The sequence below is a fragment of the Chionomys nivalis genome, chromosome 1 (assembly GCF_950005125.1).
Source record: "Chionomys nivalis chromosome 1, mChiNiv1.1, whole genome shotgun sequence".
Classification (NCBI taxonomy): domain Eukaryota; kingdom Metazoa; phylum Chordata; class Mammalia; order Rodentia; family Cricetidae; genus Chionomys; species Chionomys nivalis.
In genome coordinates, this window is record NC_080086.1 from 37,798,748 (window position 1) to 37,815,476 (window position 16,729).

The 16,729-nt window shown below is 39.6% G+C and overlaps 1 protein-coding gene across 3 annotated transcripts in view; it reads left to right on the plus strand.

Annotated features, from left to right (window-relative positions):
* The window catches only part of Rad18 (RAD18 E3 ubiquitin protein ligase), a 90,988-nt gene that overhangs the window by 7,320 nt on the left and 66,939 nt on the right, over window positions 1–16,729 (plus strand). For 2 of the 3 annotated variants that reach the window (XM_057786463.1, XM_057786471.1), the window contains exons 3-4: window positions 8,838–8,899; window positions 10,240–10,310. In XM_057786463.1, the coding sequence (XP_057642446.1) occupies window positions 8,838–8,899; window positions 10,240–10,310 (133 nt within the window). Of the gene's footprint in view, window positions 1–8,837; window positions 8,900–10,239; window positions 10,311–13,036; window positions 13,081–16,729 lie in introns of those variants that run through there. The other variant, XM_057786480.1, reaches the window with a different exon arrangement.

Genomic DNA, 16,729 nt, shown 5'->3' on the forward strand with positions numbered 1-16,729 from the left:
TGGCCATACAATAATGCAAAAATGCATTTTGTCAAGCTTCAAAAGTCCCTATAATTTTTCAGTCTCAACACAGTTTAAAAGTTCAAAGTCTGTTTTGAAACTCAAGGCAGTGTTTTAATTGTTACTTCCTGTAAATTCAAAATCGGAAAGCAAATTACATAATTCCAGCATACAGTGACATAGAATATACCTTGCCATCCAAAATGGAGAAGGGGCATAGTGAGGAAATACTGGGCCAATACATGGCTGAAACCCAGCAGGACAAACTCCAAATCTTCTAGCTTTTTGTCTGATGTCAGGTCAGATTTAGACAGTTCTTTGCTTCCATTCCAGCTTTGCTGACTGTGGCACAGTCCTTGTTCTTGGGCTCCTGTGTACAGCTCTCCTTGGCAGATATCCCAAGGCTCTGGTATTTCTAATATCTTGGGGTCTCCCAGCACAGTCCAGGCTTCACTGTCACAGCTTCATGCTTTCAGCGCCTTTCAGCCTCCGTGCTGGCACTCCCCTGCCACATGCCTGATCTCTGTGGCTGGCTCTGTTTAGCTTTGGAGGAAGATTCCATAACTACTATACTTGTGTATCCTCATGACCGAAAGCAAGAATCTTGTTGATAACACTGACAAATTTTACTGCCCAATTGGCAAAGAGCCTAGTCCCTCCTTGAATTACATTTGTAGAAGCTTTCCTTTGTTTTTAGCAGCAAAAAATTCTTCAGGCATTCTTGTTGGATGGGGTCTTGCACTGAGTGCACCCCTCCCTTTATTGTATAACAGTTCTTTCCTTAGTCTTCTCAGCTCTTTCAGCATAGTCCTTGACTCTGACATTAAATTTTCTGCTGTTCTTTTTCTTCTCAAACTACATTTTGTGTTACCCCCTGTGGCGATGTAAATGAATGCAGACAGATTATAAAAATATATACAGCTTTAATAAGGAAATAGACTTACAGGACCAAAGGTTCCCGTGGAGAACAGGAAAAGCAGAGAAAAAAGGGCTACTGGGATCACGCCCGGCAGATTTATCAGTAAACATTAGCCCAAGGCGAACACGCCCCCAATGGGTGGGGCTATATCCCTACATCTCCCCCTTTTGTCTAAATAAGATAGAACTAAACCAAATACAACTATATACAATAATAACAAATAATAAATATAACAAACAATATTGAAAACAAAAGTTTTGCTATACATTCTATCTCAAGGAGTCTAAATAACATAGAGAGTAACTACAATTATATAATCTTCAACTCCGTCAAAGATCTGAGAAGGGAATAAATATTACTTAACAAACAAGAGATATCCAAAATGTGCAACAATTGACAGAGACAACTGACTACCTGGGCAATCACCCGAAGTCTCGTTTGCAATGTTGAGTCAACCAACTTTGGCTAAGGCCTAACATAACTGACATACCATTTTTAGAACTATCCTACCCTGTCTTGGCAGGATAAGACAATCCTGTTTCATCCACTTAGGGATATTCTGTATTTTTGTCAGAAGTTGAGGTATGGGCTTTTCTTAACCCAAAGGCCAGTTCTGCCAAGAAAACAAGCTCCCAGTGGAGTGTCTTTGGTGTTCAACGTTCTCTCGGGAGTAGAGTGGTGTTGCCAGGAGTAATTGTGTCTCGTTGGCACAGAAATTTTAGGTTAGATTAAAGGCCATTTTCTACAGCTCTTCGAAGAGGCTGAAGATCATACTATCTATACTAAATATAATCTCTATGTAACTAAAAGACCTGATTAACTTAAAAATAAATATGACAAACATATAATTCTCAATACCTATCTAACTTGAAGACTAAAAGAATAAACAACTGTGCAATATATGAAGACATTGATCTTCAACTGTAAACAATGTCATAGTATCAGAGGTAGAAATGTACAATGTAATATGGTAGATGTATCAATACGATATAGACAAAGTTATAAGCGTACACATACAAAAATAGAGGTAGTAACACTCACATTCAATATTCAATATATCAATATACAAGAAACAGTACCAATACAATTTTCTATAAACAGTAATTCACAAAAACCAATCATCCCATAAAACCAGTTAATCCCCCTTCTCCCTCCTCTTCTTCTTCTTTTTTTTTTCTTTTTTTCCCTAAGTCCATAAAAATATCACCCCATCCCCTCAACCCTAAACCAACCACTAAAAGATGTCCCTAACCCTGAGGGCAAACTCTGTTGGGAGAGGGGATGTCGTCCTCTAAGATTGCTTCTTGCTGACATGGGGGCGACATTCTTCTTAGGGGGTCCTGTGAAAGCAACTGATGGTAAAATTCCCAATTTAACCTTTGACCTAAGAAAATTGTAACTAGTCTCAGAGCGTTTTGAGAAGGTCCGGCCAGAGTGTTGTCAAAAATGTGCACCATTCGAAATTGTTTCATGTAGTTGGTACCAAAAAAAAAAAACAGGTCTAATATTAGCGCTTTAAAAAAAAAATTCATGACGTCATAAAAACCAGATTGAGTTAATGTCGTGGGGCCCCATCTTCATCCTGGAAACTTCAAAGATTACTGTAGGAAAATTTGTTGCTTGTTATGGGAAATTTAAACATTAACAACAAGGATATATACTGACATATAAAGAAAGACACAGATATGAGGAAAAGCAAAGAAAGTTTAAGACATATATATATAAATAAAAAAATTAATACTTACAGAACATGTCCCTCCATCAGTAATTAAATATTCAGGGTCCTTTAAATTCTTTGAAGATGGGTATTTTCCTGTGGAGATAAGAAGAGAACCCTGCCCCCAACCTATCTGTATTACTTATCATCAGTATGATTGCCATCCATGTGATTGAATTGTTATTTGTCTTTCCCAACTTCATCAAAACGAACCTTTATCAATTTTGATGGTATCCACAATTTTTCCTCACCTGTGGAGACAAGAGCAAAACCCCTTCCCCAACGCAGCACATCTCCTGGCTTCCATTGTGAGGTCAGCACATCCTTGAAATAAACTGGTTGATTTAGTTCAGTAGACTTTTCCATTATCCAATGTCTTTCTGCAGCCAATGTTCCCTTCTCATTAGCGTTGAGAAAATTCAAGGTTAACAAAGCATTATGTAACCTATTTCTGGGGGTGTCTTCCACCCCTTTCTGTTTGTTCAACATATCCTTTATAGTTCGATTTGATCTTTCTATGACTGCTTGACCTGTAGGATTATATGGTATACCTGTAACATGCTTGATATTGTAATAATCAAAAAACCGTTTCATTTTCCTAGAGACATAAGCAGGACCATTATCCGTCTTTATTTGTGTAGGTATACCCATGATAGCCATGACTTCTAATAAATGAGTGATAACTGAATCAGCTTTTTCTGAACTTAAAGCAGTTGCCCACTGAAAGCCTGAATACGTGTCAATGGTATGATGAACATATTTTAATTTGCCAAATTCTGCAAAGTGGAACACATCCATCTGCCAGATTTCATTCCTTTGGGTGCCCTTTGGATTAGCCCTTGCAGGCAGTGGCGTTTGGTTATAGAAAGAGCAAGTAGGGCATTTCTTTACAATCTCCCTAGCTTGTTGCCATGTAATAGAAAACCCTTTCTTCAAACCTTTGCTATTAACATGATGTTTTTTATGAAATTCAGAGGCTTGTAGCACACTACCAATCAATAATTGATCAATTTCTGCATTCCCTTGTGCTAGAGGACCTGGCAGACCCGTATGGGATCAGATGTGTGTTATGTACATAGGGCAAAGCCTGTTCCTAATCAAATCTTGCACCTGGATAAACAAAGAGGTTAGTTCTGTATCATCAGGTATAAATTCAGCAGTTTCAATATGTAAAATAACTCTTTCTGCGTATTGTGAATCAGTAACTATATTAATAGGTTCTTTAAAATTCCTTAGCACCATAAGAATGGCATATAATTCTGCCTTCTGGACAGAATCATAAGGACTTTGTTCCACCTTACCCAAGTCTTCTGATTTGTAACCTGCCTTCCCTGATTTATTGGCATCAGTATAGAATGTACGGGCTCCAGTTATTGGAGTATCACGGACGATTCGAGGAAGGATCCAAGAAGTTCTCTTTATGAAGTTAAGCCTCTTGCTTTTTGGATAGTTGTTATTAATGTCTCCCAAAAAATTAGCACAAGCTCTTTGCCATGGTTAATTATCTTCCCATGATTTCTTTAGTTCATCAGCAGTTAAAGGCACTATAATTTCTGCTGGGTCTATGCCTGCTAGTTGACGAAGTCTCAGCTTGCCTTTTATAATTAACTCAGAGACTTTTTCCATATAAGTTTTCAGTTTCTTACTTGGTTTATGTGGTAAAAAGATCCATTCCAAGATAATATCATCTCTCTGCATTAAAATTCCTGTAGGGGAAATTTTTGATGGTAGTATGATGAGAATACAATCGAGCTCTGGATTTACCCTGTCCACATGTGCCTGTTGTAATTTTTCCTCAATCATCGTCAGTTCCTTTTCTGCTTCAGCTGTCAATTCTCTGGGACTGTTTAAATCTTTGTCACCATCCAAGGTTTTGTTCAAATGAATTATTAGATCAGGTGTTATCCCAATAGCTGGCCGTAGACTGGAAATGTCCGCTAATAGTCTTTGAAAGTCATTAAGAGTCCGTAGGCGATCTCTCCGAATTTGTGCCTTTTGTGTCTTAATTTTTTGCAAACCTATTTTATAACCTAAATAATTAACAGAATCTCCCTTCTGAATCTTTTCAGGAGCAATTTGCAGTCCCCATTTAGGTAAAAGTATTTTTATTTCTTCAAACAATCTGTTCAAGGTATCCATGTTTGAATTGGATAACAAAATGTCGTCCATGTAATGATATACTATCGATTTGGGAAATTTCTTGCATATTATTTGCAATGGTTGATTCTCAAAATATTGGCACAGGGAGGGGCTATTTAACATACCCTGGGGGAGGACGGCCCAGTGGTACCTCCTCGAAGGTTGAGAATTATTATAAGTAGGCACTGTGAAGGCAAATTTTCCTCTATCTTCTTTTTGTAAAGGTATAGTGAAAAAACAATCCTTTAAATCAATAACTATGAGAGGCCATCCTTTTGGCAATAAAGAGGGCAAAGGAATTCCAGATTGCAGAGGGCCCATAGTTTGAATAACCTTGTTGATAGCCCTGAGATCTGTCACCATTCTCCATTTACCTGATTTTTTCTTAACCACAAATACAGGAGAATTCCAAGGGCTGGTAGATTCTTCTATATGTCCAGCATCTAATTGTTCTTGTACCAACTGTTCTAAAGCCTGTAACTTTTCCTCAGCTAAAGGCCATTGCTTTGTCCATATTGGTTTCTCAGTCAACCATTTTAAAGGCAAGGCTGTTGGTATCTCTGAACGGACATCAATTGCTTGTTCTTCCGCACCTGTGTCCAGCAGGCCAGTAATAAAAATGCCATTTACACACACTCTCAGCTTTGGTCTTTGATCATTTATAGAAGTTTGCCAAAACACACGGAACTCATCTTTCTGATCATTATTGCTTGTAACAGTAGGCATGGGGCTTTCTAATTGTCCTGACGAGTCACGTTCTCTGTAGTAACTGGAAATGACTGAACCATGTTTGCCATGGGGTCCTGTGAGGCCACCCTCTCACGTTTCCCGTCTGTATCAGGTTGCCTTGTCTATCTCTTGTAGACCTGCACTCATTCGTCCAATGTCTGCCCTTTCCACATCTTCTACACAAACCTGAAGGCTGAGTCCTCCTATTCCTGTTATTTCTAGAAGATGCATTATTATTATTTCTGAAAATCTGTTGTCTACAATTCCTTTTCATATGACCCATTTTGCCACAATTAAAACATTTGGTATTCTGATGTCTCCTTTTACCATTGGAAATTGCTTCTTCTACCCTTCAGTGCCATAGTCAAATGTATCAACATTCAGTGTATGCAAGACCCATTCTTCCAATGGCGCTGATCTGAGCTTTAAAGGTCCCAAAATCCTTTTGCATTCCACATTTGCATTTTCATAAGCCAAAGTCTCGATCATTATACATCTTGCTTCTGGGTCAGATATCCCTATTTATACAGCTTTAGTTAGTCTTTGTAAAAAGTCACTAAAGGGTTCTCTCTGACCCTGTTTAACTCTGACAAATGATTCCATTCTCTGTCCTGGGTCTTGCACCCTGTCCCAAGCCCTTAAGGCTGCTGTAGTACACATGGAGAGTGTGTTTTCATCCAAATTAGCTTGTTCCTGAGGGTCAGAAAATAGCCCCTCTCCTAGAATTTGATCTAGGGAAACCTCAATTCCCTTTGCTCTTTCCTGCTGTTCTAAAAGTCTAGCCTCTTGCCTGAATAAGCATTTCCATTTCAATTGCGGTCCACTCTCAAGGACAGCAGAGCTCAGTTGTAACCGGTCAGAGGGCGTGGCTTTATTTGTTGTGGCCCAAGATCTTAGCATCTCTTTAACAAAAGAGGCACATATCCCAAAAGTCATTACAGCCTGTTTAATGTGTTAAACAAAGATCTGTTCTCTGCCTGGAGAACTTCAAACTGATTTTTGAGAAGATTGTTGTCATTCTCAATTGTTTTTAAGCGTTCAACCTCATCTCGTAAAGACTTTATCATATTTCTATTATCAAACCGTATAGTACCAAGGAAAACTACGAATCCCAGAAAGACCCATATCTGTGGGCTGACAGACACTTCTTGTAAAATCTCCCACATGGTACAATTGAAAAGGCTGTTAAAGTCTTGAATGGTAATGATTTCAGACATTTTTCTTATTTATAAAAGAAAATTATGTACCTGTAATGAAGTTTTCCTGCCAGTGGTGGCGAAAGAAATGCACCTGAGTCCACGTGGTCTAAACCAGAGCCGGTCTGAAACAATTAACTCAAAACAAAAATTATTGTACTGCCTGTTAAGGGAAGGGGTTGGTGGCTTTTGCTTCAAAACCGCAGGTGCTTCCGTTAAATCAGGCAGTGAGGGTTTGGAAGAAGCAGGGAGCGATTAACTGCTCCGGGGAAGGGAAAGCGAGCAGGGAGCATGCTGTAAAAGCTAGCAGGCTATGTTCGCCCAATCGCACTTTTTGAGCTCCAGTAACTAACTTGCTCGCAAAGGCTGGGAAAGATGGAGCTTGCGCCCCCCCTGTGCCGGGTCGGGGGCAAAATAGCCCGACGTTGGACGCCAAATGGGGGCCAAATGTGGCGACGTAAATGAATGCAGACAGATTATAAAAATATATACAGCTTTAATAAGGAAATAGACTTACAGGACCAAAGGTTCCCGTGGAGAACAGGAAAAGCAGAGAAAAAAGGGCTGCTGGGATCACGCCCGGCAGATTTATCAGTAAACATTAGCCCAAGGCGAACACGCCCCCAATGGGTGGGGCTATATCCTTACAACCCCCCCCCACACACAATTTTTGTCCCACTTGTTCTTTTTCACTGTAGACTTGCATAAGAGGGATTGATAAGAACTACTTGACTGAATTAGTATTCAACTGTCTTAAAATCTCCTCTACCAAGGAAATTAATCTGTTTTTAATTTAGGACAAGTGTGAAAAGTAGCCACATTCTTTGCCAAAATATCACAAGAATGTTTTCTATTTCAGTTGCTAATATTGTTCCCCTCTAAAACCTTTTGAGCTGGGCCTTCATCGTCCCACACTGCTCTCAGCACTGTTGCCTTCCAAGCTCCTACTAGGATGGCCCACTAAGCCCTACTTCAACTGCTTTCCTACTCTAAAGTCTCAAAGTCGTCCACATTCCTCCTCCCCAAAACAAACAAATAAAAAAACCCAGTATGGTCAGACCTTTCAGAATATTATCCCACTCCTGGTTCCAACTTTCAGATCTTTGTAGCAACTGTCAGTCACACTTCAGATGTTCTCTTTGATACTGGCTCCAGTGACTCCAGTATAGTTTTTTTTTTTTTTTCTGGCTCCTGAGGTGCTTTCTGCCTGTGACCTCTCCTCCCTGTAGTGCTGCCTGTCTAGTTTTTTAAGGGGAGGGGTAGCAGTTTAGCCTGTGACCTTGCTTTTCTGATGAATCTGAGGAGAGTTGTTGGTTTTTCAGGTTGCTCACAACTGAATGGCAACGTCCAGCTTCTTTGCAATGCCCAGAGGCGCTCAACCTGTCTTTTGCCTGTCCTTGTCCATAATATGGCCCTTCCTTTTTTCCCCTTGGGACTGTTATTGGAGCCAGCAATACTTTATTTTTGAATACTTGCACCATCAAAATCATACTGTTTTTGTTTCTCCAACTAAATTGATTTGTTTTTAATAAGGCTCCTTAATTCAGCTGAGCTTAGGCTTCATGTAAAGGAGCCACTATTGAGGTAATCATCTATTACACCAGATAGTTTCCTTTGGGAATACATTGATTGTACACTGCCTCAGCTATGAAGAATTTAGTAGATACTTATTTCCTGCTTGAGTTGTAATGTAGTTGCCCTGTACTTTGTTGGCTCTTTGAAGTAAAAAACCTTAGTTAGCCCTGTCTGTTGTTTTGGCACTTGCCACCCAAGTACTTGTTAAGCATAGGGTGTTGGGCATCACAGGGTTAGTTAGGGTGTAGGTATCTGGCACATGTTTTAAGTAAACCTAGGGCTTCTGTGTGTCCTGTGGTTCATAAATGGAACAAAGAGGGAGTGGTGTGTGCTCACAGAGTTATGAGAGCTTAGAAATTTCATTGTACCAGATGTGTTTCCTTAACAGTGCTTTTAGTTACACATGTAAATACTTGTGGAGCAAGAAGGTGCTAGAAACTTAAAATTATAATGATATAATGCTAGAAGTACTCTAGTCTTAGGCCAGAATTTTGTTAATAGTCAGATTCCTATGTTACTGAATAGCGTAACTTCCTATGCCGCATTTTGTGTCTTTTTACAGATTGTTCTCTCTGTATCAGAAAATTTTTGTCCTATAAAACTCAGTGCCCAACTTGTTGTGTGGTAAGTTTTTCTTTGTAAAAATTTTGTTGATTGGAACAATTTATTTTTTGCTTTCTGTGTCCACAAAAATGCACGGGATTATATGTAGTGACTGAGTTAAACCATTTGACTGTTTCAAGGAAAGACTTCCGAAGTATACACAAGAGACCTGGGTTTTGTTCCACTTCTCATCAGGGGTTTTGATAACCTTAATGCAGTACTCTTTGACTCCTACAATTTATGTTTTTATGGTTCCTAACGTTTTATAATTTCTCACTTTGGATGAACACTACTGGTGGGATTCTTTGTTTGTAAAGAACTGATATTTGGGGGGCTGGAGAGATGGCTCAGAGGTTAAGAGCATTGCCTGCTCTTCCAAAGGTCCTAAGTTCAATTCCCAGCAACCACATAGTGGCTCACAACCATCTGTAATGGGGTCTGGTGCCCTCTGCTGGCCTGCAGGCACACATGCAGACAAAATATTGTATACATAATAAATAAATATTAAAAAAAATAAAGAACTGATATTTGTATTTGTAGAGGAGGTAGGAGATTGGTGGCAACTGGGCTCAACCTGGTCTCTTAGCGCCCTCCCAGACCAGCCCTTCAGAACAAACATTAGCAAGTGTGCTGTCCGTCCCTGAGACTGTTCTTGCAGTTAGAACAGGCAGAGAATGAGATGGAATGGGAAATTAAACCCGTGTCTGGGGAAGGAAAGAAGAGACAGGGCTCTCTTGAAAAGGACACTGGGGAGCTGGAGGTGTGACTGCTCTGGCTGGTACAGCTTGTCAGGATGTCGCTGAACTTGTCTAAACTATTTCCTTGTGCTAAACAGTGCAGTTGCTTCCAACCTTGGAGGTCTTTGCCACTGCTGTGCTGCCTTTGTTCAGCTGGACTTAGCACCAGTGTGTACCAGACAACATCCATGCTGCAGTGCTGGATGGTGTTTCTGTAGTTTTGAGTTCTTATTTTTTAACCTTCTTTGAATAGTTAGTGTCTTTTCCAGTGTTATTACTTAAAAGCCTCTCCTGTTGCTGAGTAATTTGGGGAAAGCTAGCTTTGGTATTTTGAAGAAAAATCCTTGCTCATGTTGGGTTTTTGTCTTAGTGCAGAGTAAATAGCAAATAGTTTTAACATGCTTTTGAGAGCTGCAGTCAGGCTTCCAGTTAGCAGGTCCTACCTAATTCACTGGCTTAAAAGTTCCATGTTAGTATGAGATGAATCTACTTTATTTTGAGATTTTCCTAGAAGACTAGTGGGACAGAGAGCCCCAGGAGGACAGGTCAGACATTTTGAAATCAGAATTGTGACAAGATAATTATTGTTTATGACCTTTTCCATCTGTTGTTTTTCTTTTCCAGGCAGTAACAGAACCAGACCTTAGAAACAATCGACTTTTAGATGAACTGGTAAAAAGCATGAATTTTGCACGGTATGATTCAGTTTCGTGACTAACCTCTAACTGCCTTTGCCCTTTATGTGTGCCTCTTTCCCATCCCCATTCAGTTAGGGAGTGCAGCGTTACACACTGGAGTAGAAGAAGGGAAGTGGCAATAGCCATTGCACACATCAGAAAGTTCTAATATGTAGTCATAGGATTTTTTCTATTTGATAGAAAATCTCCTCTTTTGAATAATTAAGAGTTAAAGTGTGGATAAATTGACATAGTTGATGCTGTATTGCTTCTGGATTCTTAGGGTTTGAGTGGACAGTGCTAGAGAATATATGTGTCTATGCAGTTGTGTATACTAACTGTATTTGGTTTTATTTGTATGTTCTAACCTATTCTTAATCAGATTTGCTCAGCATGTGTAATATGGTATGCTGTGTGTGACGTGTAACTGCTTCTCTGTAAAGCTCTTATACATAGCTTTGCTCTTTAACTTTCAAATGCATGAATGTGTGACTGTGAATGTGGTCACCCAAAGGGATATAAAAAGGCATGTTTTACCAAACATATCTTGCATTGTTTTAATCATGTTATTAGTCACATGTCCATGTCCAACTTCTTGGCTTGTTGGAACATTCTTGGAGATATCTTACCTTGCCTCTAAAAATGTCACGAGACTGCTATTAGAATTGCACATTTATTCGTGGGTTTGTATCCTAAAGATGATTACGTTTGGCACTCTGAATTCTCCTGACATTCATTTCAGTAACTCTGGTTAGCTATTTTCTTAGTGAGGTCACATAAGGGTGGTGTACTATTCTAGATTAAGAAACTATATTGTTCTCTGATTCTCTTATTGAAGTCATTGCTTTCTTACTGTAAAGTCTCTTGTCTGTTAGGACTTTTTTTGGGGGTGGGGAATATGTATAGATGTGACATGTATATTTGTTTATGTGGGTACACTTGCCTGTGTGTGAGGGTATGGGTGCCTTTCTTTGATCACTACCCTCATTTTGGGGAAGTGTTTCTTACTGACTTGAAGTCCAAAAATTTGGTAGGCTGGCTATCTAATAAGTTTCAGGGGTCTGCCTATTCCTGCCTGGCCAGCCCAAGCTTTTCATTGGGATCCTGGGGCTTACACTCAGGTCTTCTTGCTTCCACCAGAGTCACTTAATAACTGAGCCATCTCCTCAACTTGTTTTTGTTTTGTTTTATTTTGCTTTTTAAGATTTATTTTTATGTGTCTGTGTATTTGAAGACCCCAAATGGATTCTGTCATTTTCTTGTGCTTGCCTTCTTGGCAGTACCATTGCCAGCACCATCCTTGAGGGGCATATTTCTTGGATGTTCACCGTGTACAGTGCTGTGGACTTATCTTCAAAATTAGTAGGAATGAAATAGAAGTTAATCGATAGCATTACTTGTTTAAATGCTGTCTAAGATTGATGAGGGGAGAAGTTTAATCTTATGACCAAAATGTAAGGTATTTATATTGCTTGTTGATTTTGTTTCTTGTCTTTCCCATCTGCCATTTCCATTTTATATGCCATTCTGATTTTTAAAAATTTAATATTCTAAATTGAATAATAAGAATATGTGGGAAATAATTTAAGAGGTTTCAGATACAGGATGATGTGGATCTTTTATATTTTCTTTTGACCTTTGGCGTTCATTTTTAAAGAGCACACTTTTTCTTGGTTCATTTTAATTTAAAGTAATGTCCTTAACCAGGTGTGGTAGCTTACCTTCATTCTAGCATTTGGACCCTGTGTTTAGGGAAGAAATTCTTTTTTTTGTTTGTTTTTTGTTTTTCAAGACAAGATTTCTCTGAATAGCTTTGGAACCCGTCCTGGTACTCGCTCTGTAGCCCAGGCTGGCCTTGAACTCACAGAGATCCATCTGCCTCTGCCTGCCTCTGCCTCCAGAGTACCACCACCTGGGAAGAAATTCTTTTTTTAAAAAAAAAAAACGGATTAGCCCAGTAGCTCAAGCTTCTTATTAATTAATTCTTATAACTTATATCAGCCCATAATTCTTGTCTATGTTAGCCACATGTCTTGGTACCTTATTTGGCTGAGATAGTCACATCTTGCTTTCTCTGCGTCTGGGTCACAACTGCGAACTAAAACTTTCCTCTTCCCATGATTCTCACTGCATGCCTCTATTTCCTGCCTGGTTGCCGTCACCCTGCTAATACTTCCTGCCTGGCTACTGTATTAAAAATACAAGTGACAGGATAAAAGACCATTGCCCCACAGTACCCCCCTTATTTTTAAAACAACAACTATGCATCTGATATCCTTTGTTTAGCTTTTCTCCTGACCATTATCCATAACAACTTGTAACCAACATTCTAAACAAAGGAAAATATCCATAGTACATTTTTTAGAAATGTGGGCGTAGTTTTCCAGGCTACTTCCTGCTCGTTAGGGGTATCTAATCTTATGAGTATCTAAAGAAAATTTAGAATTATGATCAAGTCCTGACTGGAGTATCTTGAGAGGTTTGATCATCTCAGGCAGTAGTCTTGAATCTGTTCTGGATGTAGAACTCAGACATCTGGGCCATTTTCTCCTATTGGATATTTCTCAAGGGGTTGGGAAGAAATTCTTAATTTACTGTTTTGAACAAAAGTTTAGTTAGATTTTTTGTTGTTGTTGTGTTTTGAAGGGAGAGCATCATTTTTGCCCTAAGTGGTAAAGTATTATTTCTTTTTTATTTTTTTTTTTAGAGTCCAGTCTCCATTTATAGCATCGGTGTTATGAATTGTTCGGGTTGGTCAAGTTTGGAGTTTTCTTTTGATATTCCAAATGTAAGAATTTACGCATTTTAGTTCCACCCATTTCCAAGGCAGTCAATGGCTCTTAAGGGATGGATGAGTCATTCTCTCTCTCTCTCTCTCTCTCTCTCTCTCTCTCTCTCTCTCTCTCTCTCTCTCTTTCTCTCTCTCTCTTTCCTCTTTTTCTCTCCCTCACTTCCTCCTCCCTTCCTCTCCCCTTCCCTCACCTCCTCTTCTTTTTCCAAGACAGTGTTTCACTGTGTAACTCCCTGGTTTTCCTGGAACTTCCTCTGTAGACCAGGCTGACCTTGACCTCAAAGATCTTCCTGCCTCTGCTTCCTTAGTTCTGGGATTAAAGACGTGTGCCACCACAACCTGGTGGCAAGGAGTCATTTACTTTAGTAGCCATTGATAAACTGTCTCTGCTCTAGTAAGTAATCCCAGACCTATTCTCATGCAAACAACCCTAAGGAAACTCAGGAAACTCAGTAGGTGGGGGAAAAAAGAGGAGTAAGAAGGATGATAGGGCCAGGACTTGTTGGGAAGAAGAGTTCTGAGGAAGTTGGCAGGGTTAATAGGGGGTAAGGGAGGTGAATATGGTCAGTGTACAGTTTTACATGTTTGAAATTGTCAGAGAATTTACAAAAGCATTTTAGATGACAATTATAACAGAGAATACTCTTAGCATCTCACAAACAGGATGTGGTTGTTGTGGTTGTGATGTCATTTACAGCATGCTGACTTTGCATTCAGGTGGCACTGTGTAGTGATATTTTAATAAATAAAGCTTTCCTGAAGTTCAGAGAGTAAAACAGCCTCACTGATCAGTCATACAGACCAGGCAGTGGTGACACACACTTTTAATCCTGGTAGCCACACCAGTTTGCCATAGAAACTGGGCAGTAGTGGTACAAGCCTTTAATCCCAGCTAAGGCTGGGCATTCATAAGAAGTAATAAGTCTCTTTGTGATTATTTGGGAGCTGGGCAGCGGGTACCCCAAAGAGTAAAACAGACAAACAGATAAACAAACAAAAACCAAACCAACAATATGAAGGTCAAAGGACAGCCATCAAGTATCATTCTTTTCTTTTCCACTTCGTTTGAGGTGGGATCTCTTTGTCACTGCATAAGCAGCCTAGCTGGCTCCTGAGTGTCTGGGATTTGTCTTGTTTCTGCCTCCCATCTCTCCACAAGGGCACCATGGGATTTCAGATGCTTGTGCTGTTACATCTGGCTTGTACATGACTTCTGGGCACCAAAATTAAAGTTGTGGAGCTTATACGGCAAGCACTTTTACCTACTGTCTCCTTGGCCCTGCACTGGAAATACCCTTTTAACTACTCTAGCTAAAGACTTTTGTGTCTTCCTGAACTCTCTTTTATTACTACTTAATTTGTTGATCCATTAGTAAGTCTCCCTGACTCTATCTTCTTTACTATACTTTCCAAGGCTTAGTCTGTCATCTCCATACTGTCTAGAATCTGGTCCAAGTCAGTGCATCCTACTGGAATGTGATCATTTCCTAATTGTATATTTTTTACTTTGGCTCTCCTAAAATCCTTCCTGGTGGTAGTAACTAAAGTGATTCCTTTAAAGCAAACATTTGGGTCATGTGTAAAGCCATTTAGTGGCAGTTCCTTGTGTTAGGCAGTTTTATGGTTTTATCTTAATAAAGTGCCCAAACTGTGTACCTTATAAGGACTTTGGTCCTTCTGGAGCTTTCAGTCCAAGATTGGGAGGCATGAGCTTACATGACTTTGGTGAGGATGTTTTGGAACAAGTGCTTGAATGCCAAGTGAGGGACAGAGGACAAGGAGTGTGCCCAGAGTCCTGTGTTGGGACATGCTCCAGTGGCCTAAGGGCATCCCATTGTGACCTACCTTTTAAATTTTATCCAAGATCCACAGCAGCTCCCAAACTAATGCCATTTAACATCCAAATGATTGAGTTCTCTATCTCACTGGAGCAGGAGCACAAGTCCTTTCTGAGTTAGTCCTCTGGTTGCCTTGCCGTCTTGTTCCTTCTCAGACATCATGTTTGCCTTTTATTCAGTTGCAGGCCTTCTTGTTTCTCCTCTATGTTAATTGCTTCTACCCTAGACTTTGTGCTTGCTGTTCTTTGTAGGTGAACCACTGTCTGCCCAGGTGGTGCCTGGCTAAGACCCTCTTTATGAGGCTTTCTGACCAGCTATAAAGAATACTTATTTCATCTTCTTATGCTTGGCCGCATCTTATTTTATTTTGTTTTACTTTAGTTTTTCTTGTGTGGACTGGCACTCTGAGCCTTCCATATGCTAGGGCATCTCTCTACCAAAAAACTGTTTTCTTAGCCCTTTGGTTTCATTGTATTATCACTTTTCACATATTTTGTATAAGCCTCTGCTTTTCCACTTATTTTGTAACTTTCGTGGAGTATAGGATTTGTTTTCTATTCTGCTTCTCTGGCAAGAGTAGGTGGTACTGGAATAACTTAATAGACTTTAATTTTAGCTTCAAGAATAGTTTATTGTGACCTTGCTGCTACTGTCAGCCATAGTTTTTGTTGGTGTTCCTTGAAATAACAGAGCCAATTATAATTAAATTCATCTGAATTGTGGATTAAAGGGAAAAACTTATCACTAGTATGCTGAAAAGATCGGTGGTGTCTCATCTGTGGTTGAATACTGACTCCTGCCCTTGTCATTATGAGAGGAGAACTTTCTCAGAACCTTCCAGAGACTGGAAGGAAGGAAAGAGAGATGATGGTTCTGTTTTTTTTTTTTTAATTTCTATTTCCTCCCTAAGACGAAGGTCCTTAGGTGTTTCTTTAATCTTCCTGCTTTTCCCTCCGACTTCCTCCTCTCCCTTCTTCCCTTCTTCTTTCCCCCAATTTCCCTCCTTCTACCTAATCTTCCTCCCTCCTTTTCTTGACTTTTGTTAGACACAGCATCACTATGTATCAGAAATTGGGCTTAAGTTAGAATCTTCTGCTTCAGTCTCCTGAATGCTGAGATTATAGCCATGTTCTATCACCCTTGGCTTAGCTTTTCTTTTTTTAAACTGTGGGAGATTTTTAAATTTGTATAAAAGTTGGCAAGATAGTATAATGACTGCCCTCCCTACCTACTTTGCACCTAACTTTTCCTGTGGAAATGAATATTTTTCTTTCTCCTTTTGTAATTTTATACTCTTTATCCCTGGCTCCTGTTTTTGTTCTTGCCTTTGGCTCAGGACATTTTCTGCAGTTTTAAGAGAGTTGTTGGTGGTAGACATCTGTGTCTTAGTCAGTCTTAGGGGAGATGTCTCATTTGTCATCACTTATGATTGGAACTGGTTGAGTCTTTCTTTCTTTCTTTCTTTCTTTCTTTCTTTCTTTCTTTCTTTCTTTCTTTCTTTCTTTCTTTCTTTCTTTCTTATAGCATTTTATCAGATTGGTGAGTTCTAGGCCTGCCAGGACTGCATAGTGAGACCCTATATAGAAAGAAGAGAAAAGAAAGGAAAGAAGGAGGTAAAGAAAGAAGCAGAATCTTGATACACCCAGACAGACAGGAAAGGAAAACAACTATACTCCAGCTGGGTGGTAGTGGCACTTGCTTTTAATTCTAGAATCTTAGCACTCAGGAGGCAGAAGCAGGTAGATCTCTGTGAGTTTGAGATCAGCCTGGTTTACAGAGTGAGTTCCAGGACAGCCAGTGCTACACAG